Source organism: Corvus moneduloides, chromosome Z (assembly GCF_009650955.1).
Source record: "Corvus moneduloides isolate bCorMon1 chromosome Z, bCorMon1.pri, whole genome shotgun sequence".
Lineage (NCBI taxonomy): Eukaryota > Metazoa > Chordata > Aves > Passeriformes > Corvidae > Corvus > Corvus moneduloides.
In genome coordinates, this window is record NC_045511.1 from 13,306,807 (window position 1) to 13,323,030 (window position 16,224).

General features: G+C 34.4%; 1 protein-coding gene across 7 annotated transcripts in view; it reads right to left on the reverse strand.

Moving 5' to 3' along the window:
- The window catches only part of SPEF2 (sperm flagellar 2), an 82,589-nt gene that overhangs the window by 17,922 nt on the left and 48,443 nt on the right, over positions 1-16,224 (reverse strand). For 4 of the 7 annotated variants that reach the window (XM_032096703.1, XM_032096702.1, XM_032096705.1 and 1 more), the window contains 4 exons: positions 15,298-15,457; positions 13,207-13,308; positions 11,448-11,586; positions 10,044-10,285 (listed from right to left, as the gene is read on the reverse strand). In XM_032096703.1, the coding sequence (XP_031952594.1) occupies positions 10,044-10,285; positions 11,448-11,586; positions 13,207-13,308; positions 15,298-15,457 (643 nt within the window). Of the gene's footprint in view, positions 1-2,425; positions 3,536-10,043; positions 10,286-11,447; positions 11,587-13,206; positions 13,309-15,297; positions 15,458-16,224 lie in introns of those variants that run through there. The other 3 variants (XM_032096704.1, XM_032096707.1, XM_032096708.1) reach the window with 3 other exon arrangements.

Sequence of the window (16,224 nt, forward strand, 5' to 3'; positions counted from 1 at the left end):
GAAAACAGGCTACGGTCCATGAAGGAGCCAATGAACAACAAAAAGCAATAGGGGAAATTTTTACATCTTCTTTGCAGACTCAGATTTTTTAGTGCTTTACCATGAAGATCCCAGCTATGATAATTTTTATTTCATTTTTTGCTAAACATTTCCCTTTCCACATTTGATCACTGGCAATCTAACTTCGCTTTCTGTCACACTATCTTATGTTTTAAACTGTTCAACTCCTATTATGATTTCCCTTTATGACAATAAAAAATGTAGTTCCTGTATTTCTTAGGAGTTTCTGACTTCCTGAAATAAAATTTGGTTTTATGCACAAAATTTTAAAAGGATACTAATATTGTCATATCCCTTTTTGTGAGGCTACATGACTTCAGAAACATACATGAAAAGTATCTGAGGTGTTGGGGTTCCTCCGGGGGGGAGGGGGGGAACCCTCAACACATGGAATTTAAAGAACTTGCATCAAAACTAATGTCTGAAATGGGATTAAAGGACTGCAATTTCAACTCTACTCACAATTTATATAAACTATATAATTGTTTATATTAACTATAGAATTGCTGATGTGCTGTAGGGCAATTACTTTTACTTTACTACCTCCTCATGAAACATCTGATGAGGGACAATTCCAAAGTTATAGTAGTTCAAAGTCTTCAGATGGACTGTGACTTAATTTCTCCTGATATACATAGGAGGAATGAGGGAGTCTCTGAGAAATGGAGGAAATCCCTCATAAACAAGAAAACAAGACATGAAATACTTTCCTCACTGTGTTTTTAGATATTTTGTCTAGATTTCATGGATTTAGGTATATAGTACAGAGCACAGAACTGTTTTTGAGTATCTGATTATAATGCCAAGCAAGAGGTGACTCATCATTTCAGCTCAAGGGCTGTCAGTGCTTCATAGTCACGGAGAGACGCTGAGAGTGGGCAGCTACACAGATGATAACCAGAAAAGAATACTGGTGTCTGCAAATGGTACTCTGCAAGCAGTGAAAGAAAATAATGTCCTCTATGAAGGAAAAAGGAAAACAATTCCCAGAACTGGCTTTTTTCCACTTAGCAAGACTCATTCCAAAACAGGTATGCTCTTTACAAAATCCTTTTGTAAGTACAAAATAAAAGGACCCAAACCTAATAAGTTTTAGTTTAATAATGTAGGAGACTAAAGAGAAAATTAAACATTTTTAATTAGAAGGAGTAGCAAGCATCTTGTAAAAAGAATCAGTATTCATGAAGATTTTGAAAAACTGGAGGGATGGTCAGGATCAGTAAGTAAGTTTCACCAGAAACAGACCAAAGTGCTTTTTGGAAACGGACTGCGCAAATTGATGCATTTATTACATTGCAGATAAAACAATTCAGGAACAGACTTCAAGCACATTGGAGAACAGGATTAGAATCCAAAGTGAACTTTAAAAATTGTAGATAAAATCTAGAATAAAAGGAGAGTATCCAATAAAGATAAATGTCAAGTGCCCCACTGGGCTGAAATAGTGAACTGAATAAATATCACAATGGGAATCTTACTGCAAAAGTAAAATTTCTATAGAAAAGTCTCTAGGGATTATGGCAGATTACAATATCATCAGAAAGTACATGAGAAGTCATCAGAAATAATGTTTTTTTTTTTTTTTCCCCAGACATTAAGGCTTCTGCTATAGTATGATTTTGGAATCTCTAGATCAAGAAGGATGTATGTAAACTAAAGACTACCCAAAACAAAGCAGCAAGAATCATCACAGGCTTAGAAAGCATGTCCTGAGAGGTGAGGTTGAAGGAATTCTGCTGGTTTAATGGATGAAAAGAAGATGATGAGAAAACATGCCCCCTCCCTCCATCATGGAAGTGGCCTCAGTGTTACAGATACAAACCCACCATTTTTTGGTTTTTCTTTTTTTTTTTTGTTTTCACCTGCTGGACATCCTCGGGACATATTTTCAAGCTTTTTCTAATCTCAACATAGTTAAAAACCTCCATTTGACAACTCTGAGGGAAAAGAACCCTCTTGGTAATATGTGATTCAAGAGAAAACCCTTAGAATTAACGATTCTAATATATAATAAGCCTCATATCTAATAAGGCACCCCATGAAATATATATCCTGTTGCTTATTAGGCAGACTATATCTAAACATTTTTCTTTTTTTTTTTTTTTTTGCCTGAGAAATCACAAGTTCAGATATTTTATATAACGCACAGTACTGATCTCTTTTTCTGACCCCTACAGATTAACTCTCCTGGAGCGGACTAATATCCTTTAATGAGGCATTCCTTCAAAACCTACTACTTCACAACCTACTCCATTTCTGACACCCTGTTTATACACAGAAGTAGCATGAACGTCTATGCAAAACACCAAAAAGAGACTGTATGTGTACATCTATCTATCTATCTATCTATCTATCTGTATGTTTGTGTGGTATAGCATGGCAGAGTACAGAGCAGAGCTGTAGTACAGTAGGGTGTGGGGTACTGGGTATCTTCTGCTGTTACTACATTATGTTTTAAATTGAAAGTAGAGAGCTTCTTGATTTAGAAGAAGGTTGATTCAAAGGTGAATGGCCTCATATTAATTTCTCCCAGATTACCTGTAGGACATCTTCATTTTCTGTTGGAGGAACTAATAAGGGTCTTTAACAATTTAATTTTAGCTATCTTTTGATAAAAATCATTGCTAATTCCTTGATGGTAGAAATATATGCTGCTGGTATGCTTCACCTTTTGAAATATCAAGTAGAAACATGCATTCAGAATATTTAGGATTATGAGAATATATATTCTCTAAACCATACTCATTCTCAGCTCCTAGATTAAAAATCAAGATACAGCATTCTTATTGCAACCCTCACAAATATTCTTACAGGTAAACAAAAAGTAGTTCAAGCTGTGAACTGTATTAGTAATATCCTGTCTGTAAGAGTACTTGTTATGGAAAGACTAATCTGTGCAATCAATAATCAGCACTGGAAAAAAGGATCGGTTCTGCCTTTGTAGGGAAGTTTTCAGAAGGACAAGTCTGAGAAAGGTCATGTTAAAGTTTATCTGGTTTGCACATTCCATCAGGGTCTGTATGGGGACAGCCAGATTTAGCAATAGCATGGTATCTTCTAAAAATATTTTCTACTCTACCCAATGTTATGGAGTTCATGCTCTTCAACATCTGCTCAGCAGAAGCTGTATCTGGTGAAGCAGAACTGGCAGCTTCCATGCAGGTAGCCCAGGCATGAGCTTCACTACTCTGGTGTGTATTTATAAGTTCAAGTTTGAAGTCATCAGTGCCAGAACAAAAATTATTAATATTTTCCCCCAAATCCACGTTATGTTTACGACATGGTACACAAAATATTATTCCCCTTTCATCATCATATTTTAACCAGGAGTATTTCGTTAGCCATATTTTTGGAAACTGGTGATTCCTCTTTGTTTTCTGATGTTCCAAATCTTTCTTCTCTTTCCCTCTGTCACCAACTTCTCTGTTGCTAGAAGAATTATTCTTGCTTTTAAATTGCTTCAGTGCTCTTATGGCTATAATTTAAAATGAAACAACTAAATATAAGATAGTTTTTACCTGATAAAATATCAATTGTATGTTTTCTTTTTTTATCCATATTTATCTTGTTAATTTGGAACTAGACTGTGACTTGAAATGAACAGCCATGAAAGAGAACAAGGAAAACAGATCTGCTCTTAAATAATTTGAAGGCTACCCAGGATTCTTGTAAGACATGGTCAGTTTTAAATTTTGACTATCAGAAGTTTGTCAGTATGCAACCCGTGAAGTGCAGCAGCATCAATGCTATTTTTGAAACAGAGAAGAGCAAAGTTAGGAAGTGGAATTCAGAATGGTCTTAGGCAAAACGCCTCCAGAAAATACTGCTGAAGTCACAAACTTACTACAATGTCCATTATACCTGGCATTGGCAAAAATGTTAACTTGGAGCAAGTCTGGAAATATATAATCAAAAACCTGAAACAGAATGCCTAAGATGCATATGCAGTAGCTGACATGATCGTCTTAAAATTTATTTACCTGCAAATGGTATTATTACTGCTTTCAGAACTGTATAAGCATTCTTAATGCACTGAGATTGTTCTCAGCTTTTCCCCAATTTTTCTGAAGATGGTCACTCTTGTATTTTGTAGGAGCAAATCCCATAAGCAGACATTTTTGAAAATTTTATTTCTAGACCTCATTTATCTCCTACTTTTGGCCTTTAATTTAATGATTCTTTTAATACACATTCACCATACTTTTAGGACTTTGAAAAGAAAAAAATCAAATAAGCAAGAGAAATTTCATGCAGAATGGAGGCAATAAAACTAGAAATCTATTTTTTCACTGGGAAATCACAAAAGTAACACCCAGCAAATGACCTAAAATCTGACTCTCCTTATTGTGATGTGTACATCAAGAAACAAAATTAATGAGTACATTAAGCTAATCATAGAGAGAAATGCCATTTCTGGTGCTTTAAAAGGTCTTGAGAAAAAGAGTTTTTGTATGCCACTCTTCTCTATTTTAGAAGAAGGAGCAAATTTATATATATATATATACACTATACAATTTGTGAGAACTGTTTGTTCCCACTGTTAAAAAAAGTGACAAGTTTGTTCCATTCTATTCTAAGCATCCTGAAAGGCCATAATATTAATAAAAGAAGTTCGGAACATGCAGTTTAAATACATTTCCAGTATGAATGATTCTTGTAAAGAACTTAAAATCTGAGGTAGCAGCTGTGATCCACATGGTCAGCAAAACAGTCACAGGAGGTTTTTCTGACATGTGCCCAGGTACCATACCCAGAATTGAAAAGAGGAAGAGAAATATTCTTAACACACAGTAAACATCTTCATTAGGCAGACACAAAACTACAAAGAAAGGTGAAAAAGAGGTGGAGGGCTGGATAGCTGGATCTACAACTTCAGAAGTCAAAAAGGTGTAAAGGACAAAAACATTTAAACACCTCTACAGTGCCTACTGCTTCTTTAGGCATATGGAAACCTGTGGAAATTTTCTGGTGATTATATAAATAGGGATTGGAGAAGACCTGTGATCCACTATCAGGGATAATATTCCATATAAAATGGGCCTTCAGTGTTACCAACATTTTTTCAATTCACATGGAGAAACTGGGAACATAGAAAAAGATGGGATCTGTCACAGAGGTACCTTGGAAAGAAGAGAGGATACAAAAAGAAGCCAGCCTTTACTACTTGTGAAGCAACTTCTTCACATAAAGTTTGTTATCAAATGAAATAAGGAAGAAAACTAATGTAGGAAAAGCTACACTAGGTAGGATTGTTTTTCATTAAAATGTTCTTAAAAGGCAGTATCATTCTCTGACACACATGGTGACTGGCAAGCCTTTACATGTTTCAATAAGCAGTGTAGAAACTTCATAAACAAATGCAAAAAAATTAATTAGTGAGGAAATTAAGATTATGACCACTAGTGAAACTGAAAACAGAAAAAATAAATATTTTAAAAGGAACATTATGAATGACAGCAGCATAAGTTTACACTACATCCTGTGAACCAGGACCATGACATTTTAAATGGAACCTGTTACATTTAAATAAAGAGCAATCACCATGCCTCAGTTATAAGGCAGATACACAAAAGAGACTATTTCTTAATGATACACCAGTCAGTAAAGTATTTTCTATAGGCACTGTATAAAAATATCTCCATAAACTAGTAGTAAATCTCTACTAAAGATTCTGATTATAAATTTACAGATGCAACAAAATATGAAGAGATTGTAAACTTATACTAGAGATGAGAATTATGTTAACATTTATTATTATCATCAAATTTTCCAAAACATTTGAACAGATTCATATTCCCTTCTATTTTCACTGAGAAAACTGTTTCCATAGCAATTCCTGACTAGAGGTTTGGATAATGATCCATTGCAAATTACACACCAAACTCTGTAGCAATTTTACAAGGATGAATGAGTGAAATAAACCCCAAGGCTGAATTATATTCTTTTAACTTCAGGACTCTAAAAGGTAGTAATATGGGATACTTCTACCCTTAGATGAAAAAGATGGGAGTCTCAAAAATGTGGTATTTTCATCCAAGTTGTTGATAGGCTCCTCACTCCCTACAGGTCAATTTCACTGTAAATATTTACATAATTTATTCATTAATTATTACTGGTGCTGCTATATGTGTGATCTTCATTAAGTAGCAAGAATTGGGATTTTAAACTTAGAACTACTGTGAGTTAAGGTTCTTTCGTTGCTGCAGAGATGCAGTGAGGGGAGAGGTCCTCTGCCATGCTGAGTGAAATTTTAAAATTATATATATATATATATATTTTCAAATGCACAGAAACATATACAAGCATATTAAATACATTCCACAAATTTCTGAACTTAAATAACATACATGACATAGTAAGAGACATAACAGGAGGTGGAAATGGAACTATTGGTAGAATTACTAAGTTTTCGCCTCCTCTGTCCACAAACTTACAAGCTTTCTTATTTCCAAGTTTTAAAAAAACACATTGAAGATAAATAGTCTTTAAAAGATGTAAGTTAGAGAAGATGAAGTTATTCCTATGCTCTCATATGGACTTCAATCTCCATTTGCATCAAAGGCAGGCAATTACTGTTCTAAAACCTTGAATTGTTTCTACAAAAGTGCTTGTGGAAAGAAAGCATAATCTATAGACATTATCCAGGGTAAGCATATAATTCTGATTCAACAAAATATTTAATTAAAAAGGCAACATTTCAGCTGAGTCGGCTCAAAATCTATCAGTTGTGGAATTCAATTGACAAGTCCACAATTTGAAAACAAACTGCACTGCAAGATGGTCATAGGTTGTCCCTTACGTTTACATCTTAGCAGACTATTTAACAGTTTTATAAATAAGATTTTAAACATTTTTTGGTTACTAGGTATAGAACTTTTTAAAACCTGACTGATTTCTATCTGTTCTATCTAACTATAGAATAATTTCTATAATTAAACTGGAATGGTTCATGACTGTGAAAAAGAAAATAACATTTAAAATTCTCTTGTGCGATTCAGTAATAAGATGGAGAACAATGTTGTGATAGAATCTGCTTTGATCTGCTTGCTAATGCAAAACCACACCCAAACTGCATTCTCTGAAACAGCTTTAGAAGAAAATGAAGACATTCTATATGTGTGCTAATTGAAATGACAAGAGATAGGGTCACAAAAGATCACAGTGTTGAAGAGAATCAAAGGGATGAGATCTAATAAATAATATAATTTTGTTGATAAGAAAAGCATACATTCAAAAAGGCTGTAAGAGAGAAAATAAAAAAGCGAATGTTATTAGCTCCATTTAAGACTTGTCACAGCTCTTCCTACGAAAAAGGACTCCCAAGGTAATATATTAGAGCACTGTTAACAACTTGATCAAAGAGTTAGTGAAATTAGTCAGTGCAGACTCATGTTGACTTTAGGCAATAGCACTTTGGATAATAATAAAACAAAAAATAAATTTCTTTCTAAAATGAAAGACCGTCAGTAGGTAGGAAGGTCCAGCACAGACTGGTTTTTTGTCCACTGGTGCTTAGAATGAAGAGTAATGTGCTTCCATGGAGAACCAAGTGTGCAGGACAGCACAAAGTTGTCTGTGAAGAATCCGCAGTTCTTTAAAACTTTAGATTCCTAGGAAATACAAAACTGTTTCATAAGAATTCTTCCATGAATATCAAACATTTTTTAAGTACACTGCCACTCCCACTTTAATTTTGGCAATTTGTTAAACATATCTTGAAAATACTTCCTTCTGACATTTACCAAATATCTTGTTAGAAACCTGTTTATGTATCATTTCTTCTACTATAATCAGCTCTCCATTGTTACTCTTCGTTTGCTTGCATTTCTAAGCAAAAACTGCTTCTTTTAATCTCCATGATGCTTTAGAAAAGCCTAATTTCCAATTTTCAGAACAACTTTAGGAAATTTATTATTAACTTCTACTTCTACTACAAGGAGATTGGTAGATTTATTCAATTTAGACTTGGCCAATAACCTACGCACCATGTGCTTACTTATGTGGATTTCCACTATGAATGCTGAGAGATCTGTTGGGGTGGGTAAGAATAAGGAAAAAAAAGATGTTTGTCAGGAAATCTAGATCTGTTTGGAGGTTTTCCAAGGTTGGGATTTGTCTGTTACTTTTTGGTATCTCCTTTAGAGATACTGTTCATCAACTTCATTGCCACTGTGCTGGGTGTTTTAGTGTTTTTCCCTCTTTTGTTTAGCGAGAGACTAACCACTGAGATAATATTTTCTGTTGACCATTCTATTGAACAAGGGGAGACAGAAGGCTATGAAAAATTTTCCTGATGTTTTAGGAAAGAAAGGAGTCTATAATGAAGGGAAGTGGTTGCCTTAGGAAACCTACGATGTGATTTATGCTGTCTTAAAATGTGTAAGAGAATGGGAGGAAGTATTTTAAAGGTGACTTGCACAGCTTTTGCTTTCCATCCTAATTCAGCTACCCAAAACCAGTAAGCATCTTAACTTAATAGTCACCAAACAGAAGATAAATGCATGGGGTTTGGGACCTTGTTTTAAACAATTCTTTCCCGTTGTCTTAGAGAACAAGAAACAACATTCTTTTACTGTCTCAAGACTGCTAAGCCAAGAAATTTCCTTTTTTGGATAGTCATACAAGTCATGTTGGGTCCTTTTAGTGAATATAATACTATCAAAAGGGAAATATTGTAGAATGACAAAGATTTAAGTTGTTTTCTTGCTAATTATTACACATTTACAAATAAAATAGTTGTTCTGCCTTAAAAATGTCAAGAATATTAAAGTTTGTAACAGACAAAATTTTTTAGTTTTAAATATCTTAATGATGAATGATCTAAAACCATAAAAACCTTTTCAACTGGAAGTACCAATCAAACTGGTGTCTGTATTTCACTTCTATGGCACTGTAATGATTAAAAACATACAGATTTTTAGTTCCATGTGCCATTATATAGGCAATACTATCTGCAGAATAGGTCCCTACAGAAGATTTTGAAATGCTTACACACACATCCACACTCCTACACCAGAGATAAGATGATATGCATCTCTCTAAGGGAAAACTGTATACATCTTTCTCCCTAAAATGGTTTTATATTCAAAAGAAAATTGGAATTGCTCTATAAAGATATATGAAAAGCATTTCCAAAGAAAGAATTAAACTCAACTTCATTGTGCCTTTGTGGCCTTATTACACCGGAAGAATTAGATCTTAAATTGTAAGCACTTTTTTACACATTGTATTTCACAACCTTAGTGGCAATAATACTAAAATTATAGTTATAATATGGAACACTGGTAATGAAACACTCTGCAAATACATGTGTAACTACTTTCCATCTCAGTTTAAAACTGCCTTACCTAAATTACTTTGTAATATTTATACAGTCTCAGGAACTTTTGCAAGTAAGTCTTTTTAGGCATCCTAAGTCTTAAGTTCCCATATTTAGAGGGTAGACATACAGTAAATGCATGTTTAAAGGTAAAAAAGAAATTACATCTCTGAGTTAATGCTTGCAAATCACCCAAACAACAGGCACACGTTGACCTGAAGAATATAATAGTTATAATAGATCCTACAAAACAGTTTCATGAAAATACTGATCATTTAAAAATTGTGTTTTAAAATAATATAGCCTGAGTGTTCACTGAGCTCTCAATTAGTAACAAGTTAAAGACTTGCATCTTTAAGCAAAGTAAGCATGATGCATATTGTACTAAAAACCTATTACAGAGACACTTGTCAGAGGAATACTAAACATGTGGTCTTAATGATGAAAAGCCCATAGTAAAGTCATTAAAATCTTTCAAGTGGTCTGTTATTTCATATTTTCAATATTCCCCACAACAACTTTGCTTTTCTATGTAGCAGGATCTTTAACTGTAGTACAATCTTTAACAATATCAATAACTAATGTTTAGCAGTTCCCAGTTACTCTAGATTTTAAGTATGTAACCAAGAGTTCCTTGGGAGTTAAAAGAAAAAAAATTTCTTACCTTTAGGTGCCAGCTGTAGAAACTGCTTATGAAGTGTAGTAAGCTGTGAAATAGTTAGAGTATTACTTCCAGAGTTTTCTATGCGTTGAAATTCTGGTGGAGGAACAGGGTCAGGAACAGGGTCAGGAACCATTTTTACATCGCCATTGATGAAGAAATCTGTTTCTTCTAAAGTCATTTCATATTGGATTCTGCTAGAACTCTCAATATGATGTCGTGCAACCTCTACCAGCTTTTCAACACTGAAAGTATAAATGCAGAAACCCATGAGTACTTATAATACACAGTGTTAATAACAGAGCTTTAAATTTTAATGTGCTTCTGCTTTTAAAGCTCTACTAAAGTAAGCATTATGAACCCTCTGTGAGAATTCTGTAACTACCAAAATCATAATGATGTCTACTTTTCCTCTGGGTGCAAGAAATCTTTTGACTGTAGTCAGAAATTTATATAAAGTCAGATCTAAGGCACAGAAGAGACTTGATGGAAAAACATGAAAGTACTTTCTAGGCTAGCATAGTGGAGAGGCATATGAACTCCTGTTTCAAGTGCAATGAGTACAATTTATATAGGGAAATACATCAGCTGTCTATAATGTTCAACTAGACATAGCTTTGGCTTGGAGTGTCAGGTCAAAGGATATGATATTCTGTAAATACTGTGTCTGTCAAGAGAGCAAATAAAACTGGCTGGAAGGAAGAGGCTTTTTCTCTTTGAGCTATTGCCCATTAAAATTTTCACATCCCCCACTTATGCCTTTCTTCTCAAACACACCCTGACACGGATCAAGTAGCACTGTCCCAGGTATGATTCAAAAGTTAGTATAGGCCAGACTTGCAAAGCGCAAAGTGACCCCTTTCCTTTAGAGAGGAAAAGCCCTTTAATGATAAGGACATTGGTCATTCTGTGCCAGATAGTCTAATGTGCTGTAGTGATGCCAAGTACATTTTATTTACTAGGACAGAAAAATTGTGAAGGCGGACTTCTTTTTTTTTAACAGTTCTTGAAATAATTTTGGGAAATGCAGTATGTGGTGATAAGAACAATAAGGTAGATTTTTCCAGTGTGTGTAATAATCCCACACTCCAAAGTGACAGAAGCTACTGAAATGATACAGTGCTTTCTACTAAATGGAGTAACTGATTGCTCATTAATCTGCTAAACCTGTAGTCTAGAAAAATAGCATAGCATGATAATCACCTTTACAGCTACAAGCAGAACCTTTTAATCAGCCAAGAAATGAGTTATTAGCATTCAGGATTTTAAGATAAAACTAAATGAAATTATTATTTTCCAATTTTTTTTTCCAAATTACTTCTTTCTGTGTAAACAACTATATTTACTACCACAGTCTAGGTTAAAAAAAGAGAAAAAAAAATCCTATTTAAAATTGATATACATTACCAGGATACTTCTGACAAGAAGGTGGATCCAAGCCATTTTTCCATATCTTTATAAGCCTCTTCTGCTTTACATTTTAGATCCTCAAGAAATGCTAAAGCTTTTTCTTTTATGAGTTCTAGTCGAGATTTTGTGGCCGCCTCTGTTTAAATGGTAAAGTCGTAATGAATACTATTTATAAAATGTGAGGCATGCTCTCATGTCTAAGCACCTGAAGTTCAGCATATTTAACTGTTTTTAGCAAAAAGTACCTTAGAGAATACTTGGTGCCTGGCTAGTCATCTTTCTGTAGTACAGTTAAGGCTGCTTTAATTGTGGCTTCTCTACATGTTCTTAGAGTAGCTGCTATCGGGGTGTTAGGTAAGTGTATGACAATTTTTGTCTCCCTGTATTTTCAGAAGTAGGTACTGCATAGACCACTGACAAAGCTGTTCTCTTAACACTAACAGAATAAAAGGCAAGGTACATTGATGCAACAGAGAAATTACAAATGAAACCAATGTTAAAAACTTAGCAACTATACACAACTAGTGCCTTTGCTAGATTCAATGTATCTGTATAATGAAAACCAGAAGTTACCAAAAGGTAACTGGATAACAAAGCTGCAAGTGAAACAATGATTCTCAAATACCAGCTATGTGCCTGTGCAAATAGGAAATAGAGCTCAACATGTTCAGCCTTCCTTAGGTTCCTGGCTTTTTTTCTTAAATATAGGAATAAAATGAAGTAATGTCAAGGGGGAAAAAAAACCATGTTAATGAATCCCTAAAATTTATCTTCTATCTATTAGGATCTTCAAAGTTATTACTGTTCTTCTCATTACCCCAAAATCTTAGAATATTTATTCTTGAACTGCTTTTGTATTAAACCACATTGAAAATTGTAAGTGTCCAAGGTTCACAAGCATTTGGCCTGATTGGATCTAAAGAAGCCTTATGAGTTTTTGGTTTGTTCAATAACTGCTGTCTGCCCTCTACCTTTCATAATAAAATACTATGCAATAGTTAGCCCACCAAAGAGGTACCATATTAGGAAGGGCTTGCCAACTGTTGCCAAATAGAATCTATAAAAGCTGGGTTCTATCTTCCCTTTAGTGACAAAACAGCCTTTCTCTAGTCTAAACCTATCTCAAAAAAAAATTTTCAAACCGTTTTCAGTTTGGGACTTCCTTTTTTCAAACATCTACTTTTGGCTTAAATGAACCACTTGGTTTGGAAGTTACTGGGTGAGACACACAAAGAGACAGAATGACTGAACAACACGTAGGTTTTGGAAGAGTCTGTCCAGAAAGCAATTTGGAACAACAAACAAAATCTACGTCCTCCTGCTTGAATCCCATGTTGCTTGATGAGGGGGGAATCAGAGAAAAACATCAATGAAATATAAAACTGCCAACAAAGTCTTTCCCAGAACAAAACATTTCAAATACAGAATCCAATTCAATTAAATATTGAAGTGTGAGTAACAATATTTTCTCTCAGGCTGAATATTTGCTTAGTCATGACAAATTAGATTAGATGAAATGAAACAGAAGACAAAAGGAATGAAAATCACATTACTTGCTTAAGTATATTTACCACAGAATCACTGTTGATTACCACACTAAAAAAAATTCCTGATTTCTCCAGACATGACTCTCTCTCCTTCTTTTTCTTTTTATCCATCCATTTTCCCTAGAGTCTCTGGTTAGTATTGACTAGCACACTAATCAAATTAGGAATAACAATCACCTACCAAGGTAAGTAACCAAATAGTAACATACCCTCATGTTTCAAGGCACTGAAATATTCTTGCTTTATTTTAAGTGCCAGTTCTTGTTTCCTTAATTCTTCTGGGTCTATAGGAACTGGACTGGCTTTTGCTCCTGCAGGAAAACAGACTTCTCAGTATTTGGACTTTGCTTGTAAATTTGTGTATCATGAAAAGCTACACTTTCCACCTTACTTGGTGTGACCATTTATGAGAATACAAAAGTGAATACTCAGCTGTCAAATGTGATTTACATCTGCAAGCCATGCTAAGATTAACACTGCATAAAAATATCCCAGCATATACAACTGTTTTAAAGTTGGTTAAACAGCATCCTAAAACGTATTTCTGAATGGAAAATCATGACTAAGTGTGCCTCTTGTTTGATTCTAGATAGTCAGAATGTCCTGTCTGACCTTCGTATCTACAAATTTATCACAATCAGAACATAAATAAATGTCTTTTGAATGATATTCATTTCTTCTGGAATAAATTCAAGTTTAACAAACTATAGTAAAAATGTTATGGTAGTAGTTACCATCAAAGTAGCGAAAAGAAATACGCTATTAAAAAAAAAGGAAAAAAAAAAAGAGATCTGTTATTTCATGCCTCTTCAAACCTACATTTCCACCTTGTTTTGACTTACTTATCTATGAACTGATACTGTAAAGGTATTTTATCATGTTCTCAGAGGTTGCATGGAATTCTGTAGCCACGCCATTTTGACTATTACTCAAAAATATTAAAATATTTGTAATTGCTTTATCCTAGAAGAACAGCAGATGGAAATGTTACAGAAAAAAAAAAAAAAAAAGACATCTTCATGATACATAAGGTCAACATAAAACAAATGGTCAATTCTAGAAGTTATAAAACTACATGTGGTAAGTTGTATCACTCTGTTAGTAGCCCATAGCTCTGCCCTAGGGAGTTCTTGTGCTACTGGAACTCTACAGTAACACTGTATTTGAAACTAAATCAAAGTCAAAACATCAGCTACAAATCCATCAGTTCATAATTCATCTTCTACTAGGAAGAATGCACAGCTGACTTGTAGCTGCAGTTCTGGTTTTGTGATTTCAGGTAATTCACCTTGTACCAGGTCTGAACAAAAATTTCATTGCAAGAAGCAATCCACAAATTCCAAACTAGCCACTTAGCATACAACAGCTGCTAATTTTTTAACACAAAACTTTTCTAGAAGTCTGAAAATCTGCTACTCTCTCGGCTGAATTGAGATGCTAAACTAAGCCTAAGGCTCCCTGGGGCTCACAACTGGCTAAGTATTTGCAAGGCTATGCTTTTGTTCACTCTATATGGACAGAAATAACCAGAGAGAGAACCAAGCACAGTACAAATAAAACATCTGTCAAAGAAAAAAGTCAACTGTGTTATGCACAGTAACTCTGCAGTTACAGCCTTCTCATTTAGAAATGAAGTACCCAGATTTCAGGCTATCCTACACCCACCACAGGGCTTGAACCTCTCTCTTGCTACATAGAATGTCTTAACAAAAGATACAAAGATTTAGGCTACAGGCCTCGCTTCCTAATGAAGTTATGACACATTGCAGACAAAAGGCGAACATTATATAAACTACAACCTGCACAAGGAAATAGTTGTGAGAAAATGTATGAACAGCCTTGTATTCCACAAACTCTTCCAGCACACTGTCTGTTTTTCTCTCCTGCAAACAAATTTTGTATTTTCACCTGGTGGGAGAGGCCTACCTCAATAGGAATCCACTCTTTTTTAGGACTTCAGCTGTCAGGCAGAACTTAATAAAATTTTATTTAACTTGATAAACTAGTTCTAACTGTTCCATTCCAATACTGAATATGAAGAAAAAAATAATATTTACTTTCAATTTAGAATATTTATTTCTACATGTAATGACTACACGTTTAAATAAACGCAATTGCCATTCAAAAGCCTTTCCCCTTCTTTATCACTACCAGCTTTTCATACTGCTGTCACACTTGACATTTTAAAAGAGAAATTAAATCCAAATTAAATGTCTTGGGTTACTCATTTCTGTATTACTCATATATTTACATTTCAGTGATTTCAAGCACTGCTAAAACAAAGCCTGCATTTTAAATACCTTTTTTTTTAGTCGTTGATTTGGCCGATGCCTTTTTGAAACCTTTGGTATCTTTCCCAGCAGCTTTGCTTGGTTTTTTCTGCGCAGCTTTTGAAGCTTTCGGTTTTAGCTGACGTTCTTTTTCTTCCTCCATTTCTCTAGACTCTATTTCAGCTGTTACCTTGACACCACAGTCACACATAGTACAGTACATAGTATCAGCTCTGTGCAACTACTGTTTAAAATAGCATATACTTGCTGAAAGTACTTAATGAGTAGTAGGCACATAAAAAAAATAAAAGAGACACTTCAACTAATTGATTAAATTTTGATTATTTCTCAAAAATAAAATTCTGCAGCAAAAATGCAAGACAGACATATTTGGTTTAATACTTACAGCCATTTTCTCTGCTTGAGGAAAACACTGGAAATGCAAGAATCAACAGTATACAAAGCAAGTCTAGAGTTACATGGTAAGGGTGCAGAAATTCTTTTATTTTTAAACGATCAAAAAGAAAACAAAAATTTAACTAGAAACCAACCATTTGAAAAGCTCACCTAACTTACTTTTAGCTATATACAAAAAAGAATGTAACCATAGGCTCTGAACTTGTGAAAGGTTTGAGCAAACACTGTATCACAGGATTAAACTTGTCCATCTTCTCACATTTTTATTGAGGGATAAGAGAAGAGTTTATCGTGGAAGAAGAAGATACATAGAGGCAACATTTGAAATATTTCTCTCAGTAATGGCATGAAAGGCTCAGCTATAAATAGGGAGGTGCTGAAAATACAGAGATTCCAGAATTTTCCTCATAGAACTACAAATATATTCAATGGAAGTATCAATGGGGGAGCAAGACACATGAAACGGAGATACACAGTGCAAAGATGATTTGTTTAGGCTGCCTACTAAATGGGGGCTTTGCCTGCCCAATCCAGAAATGT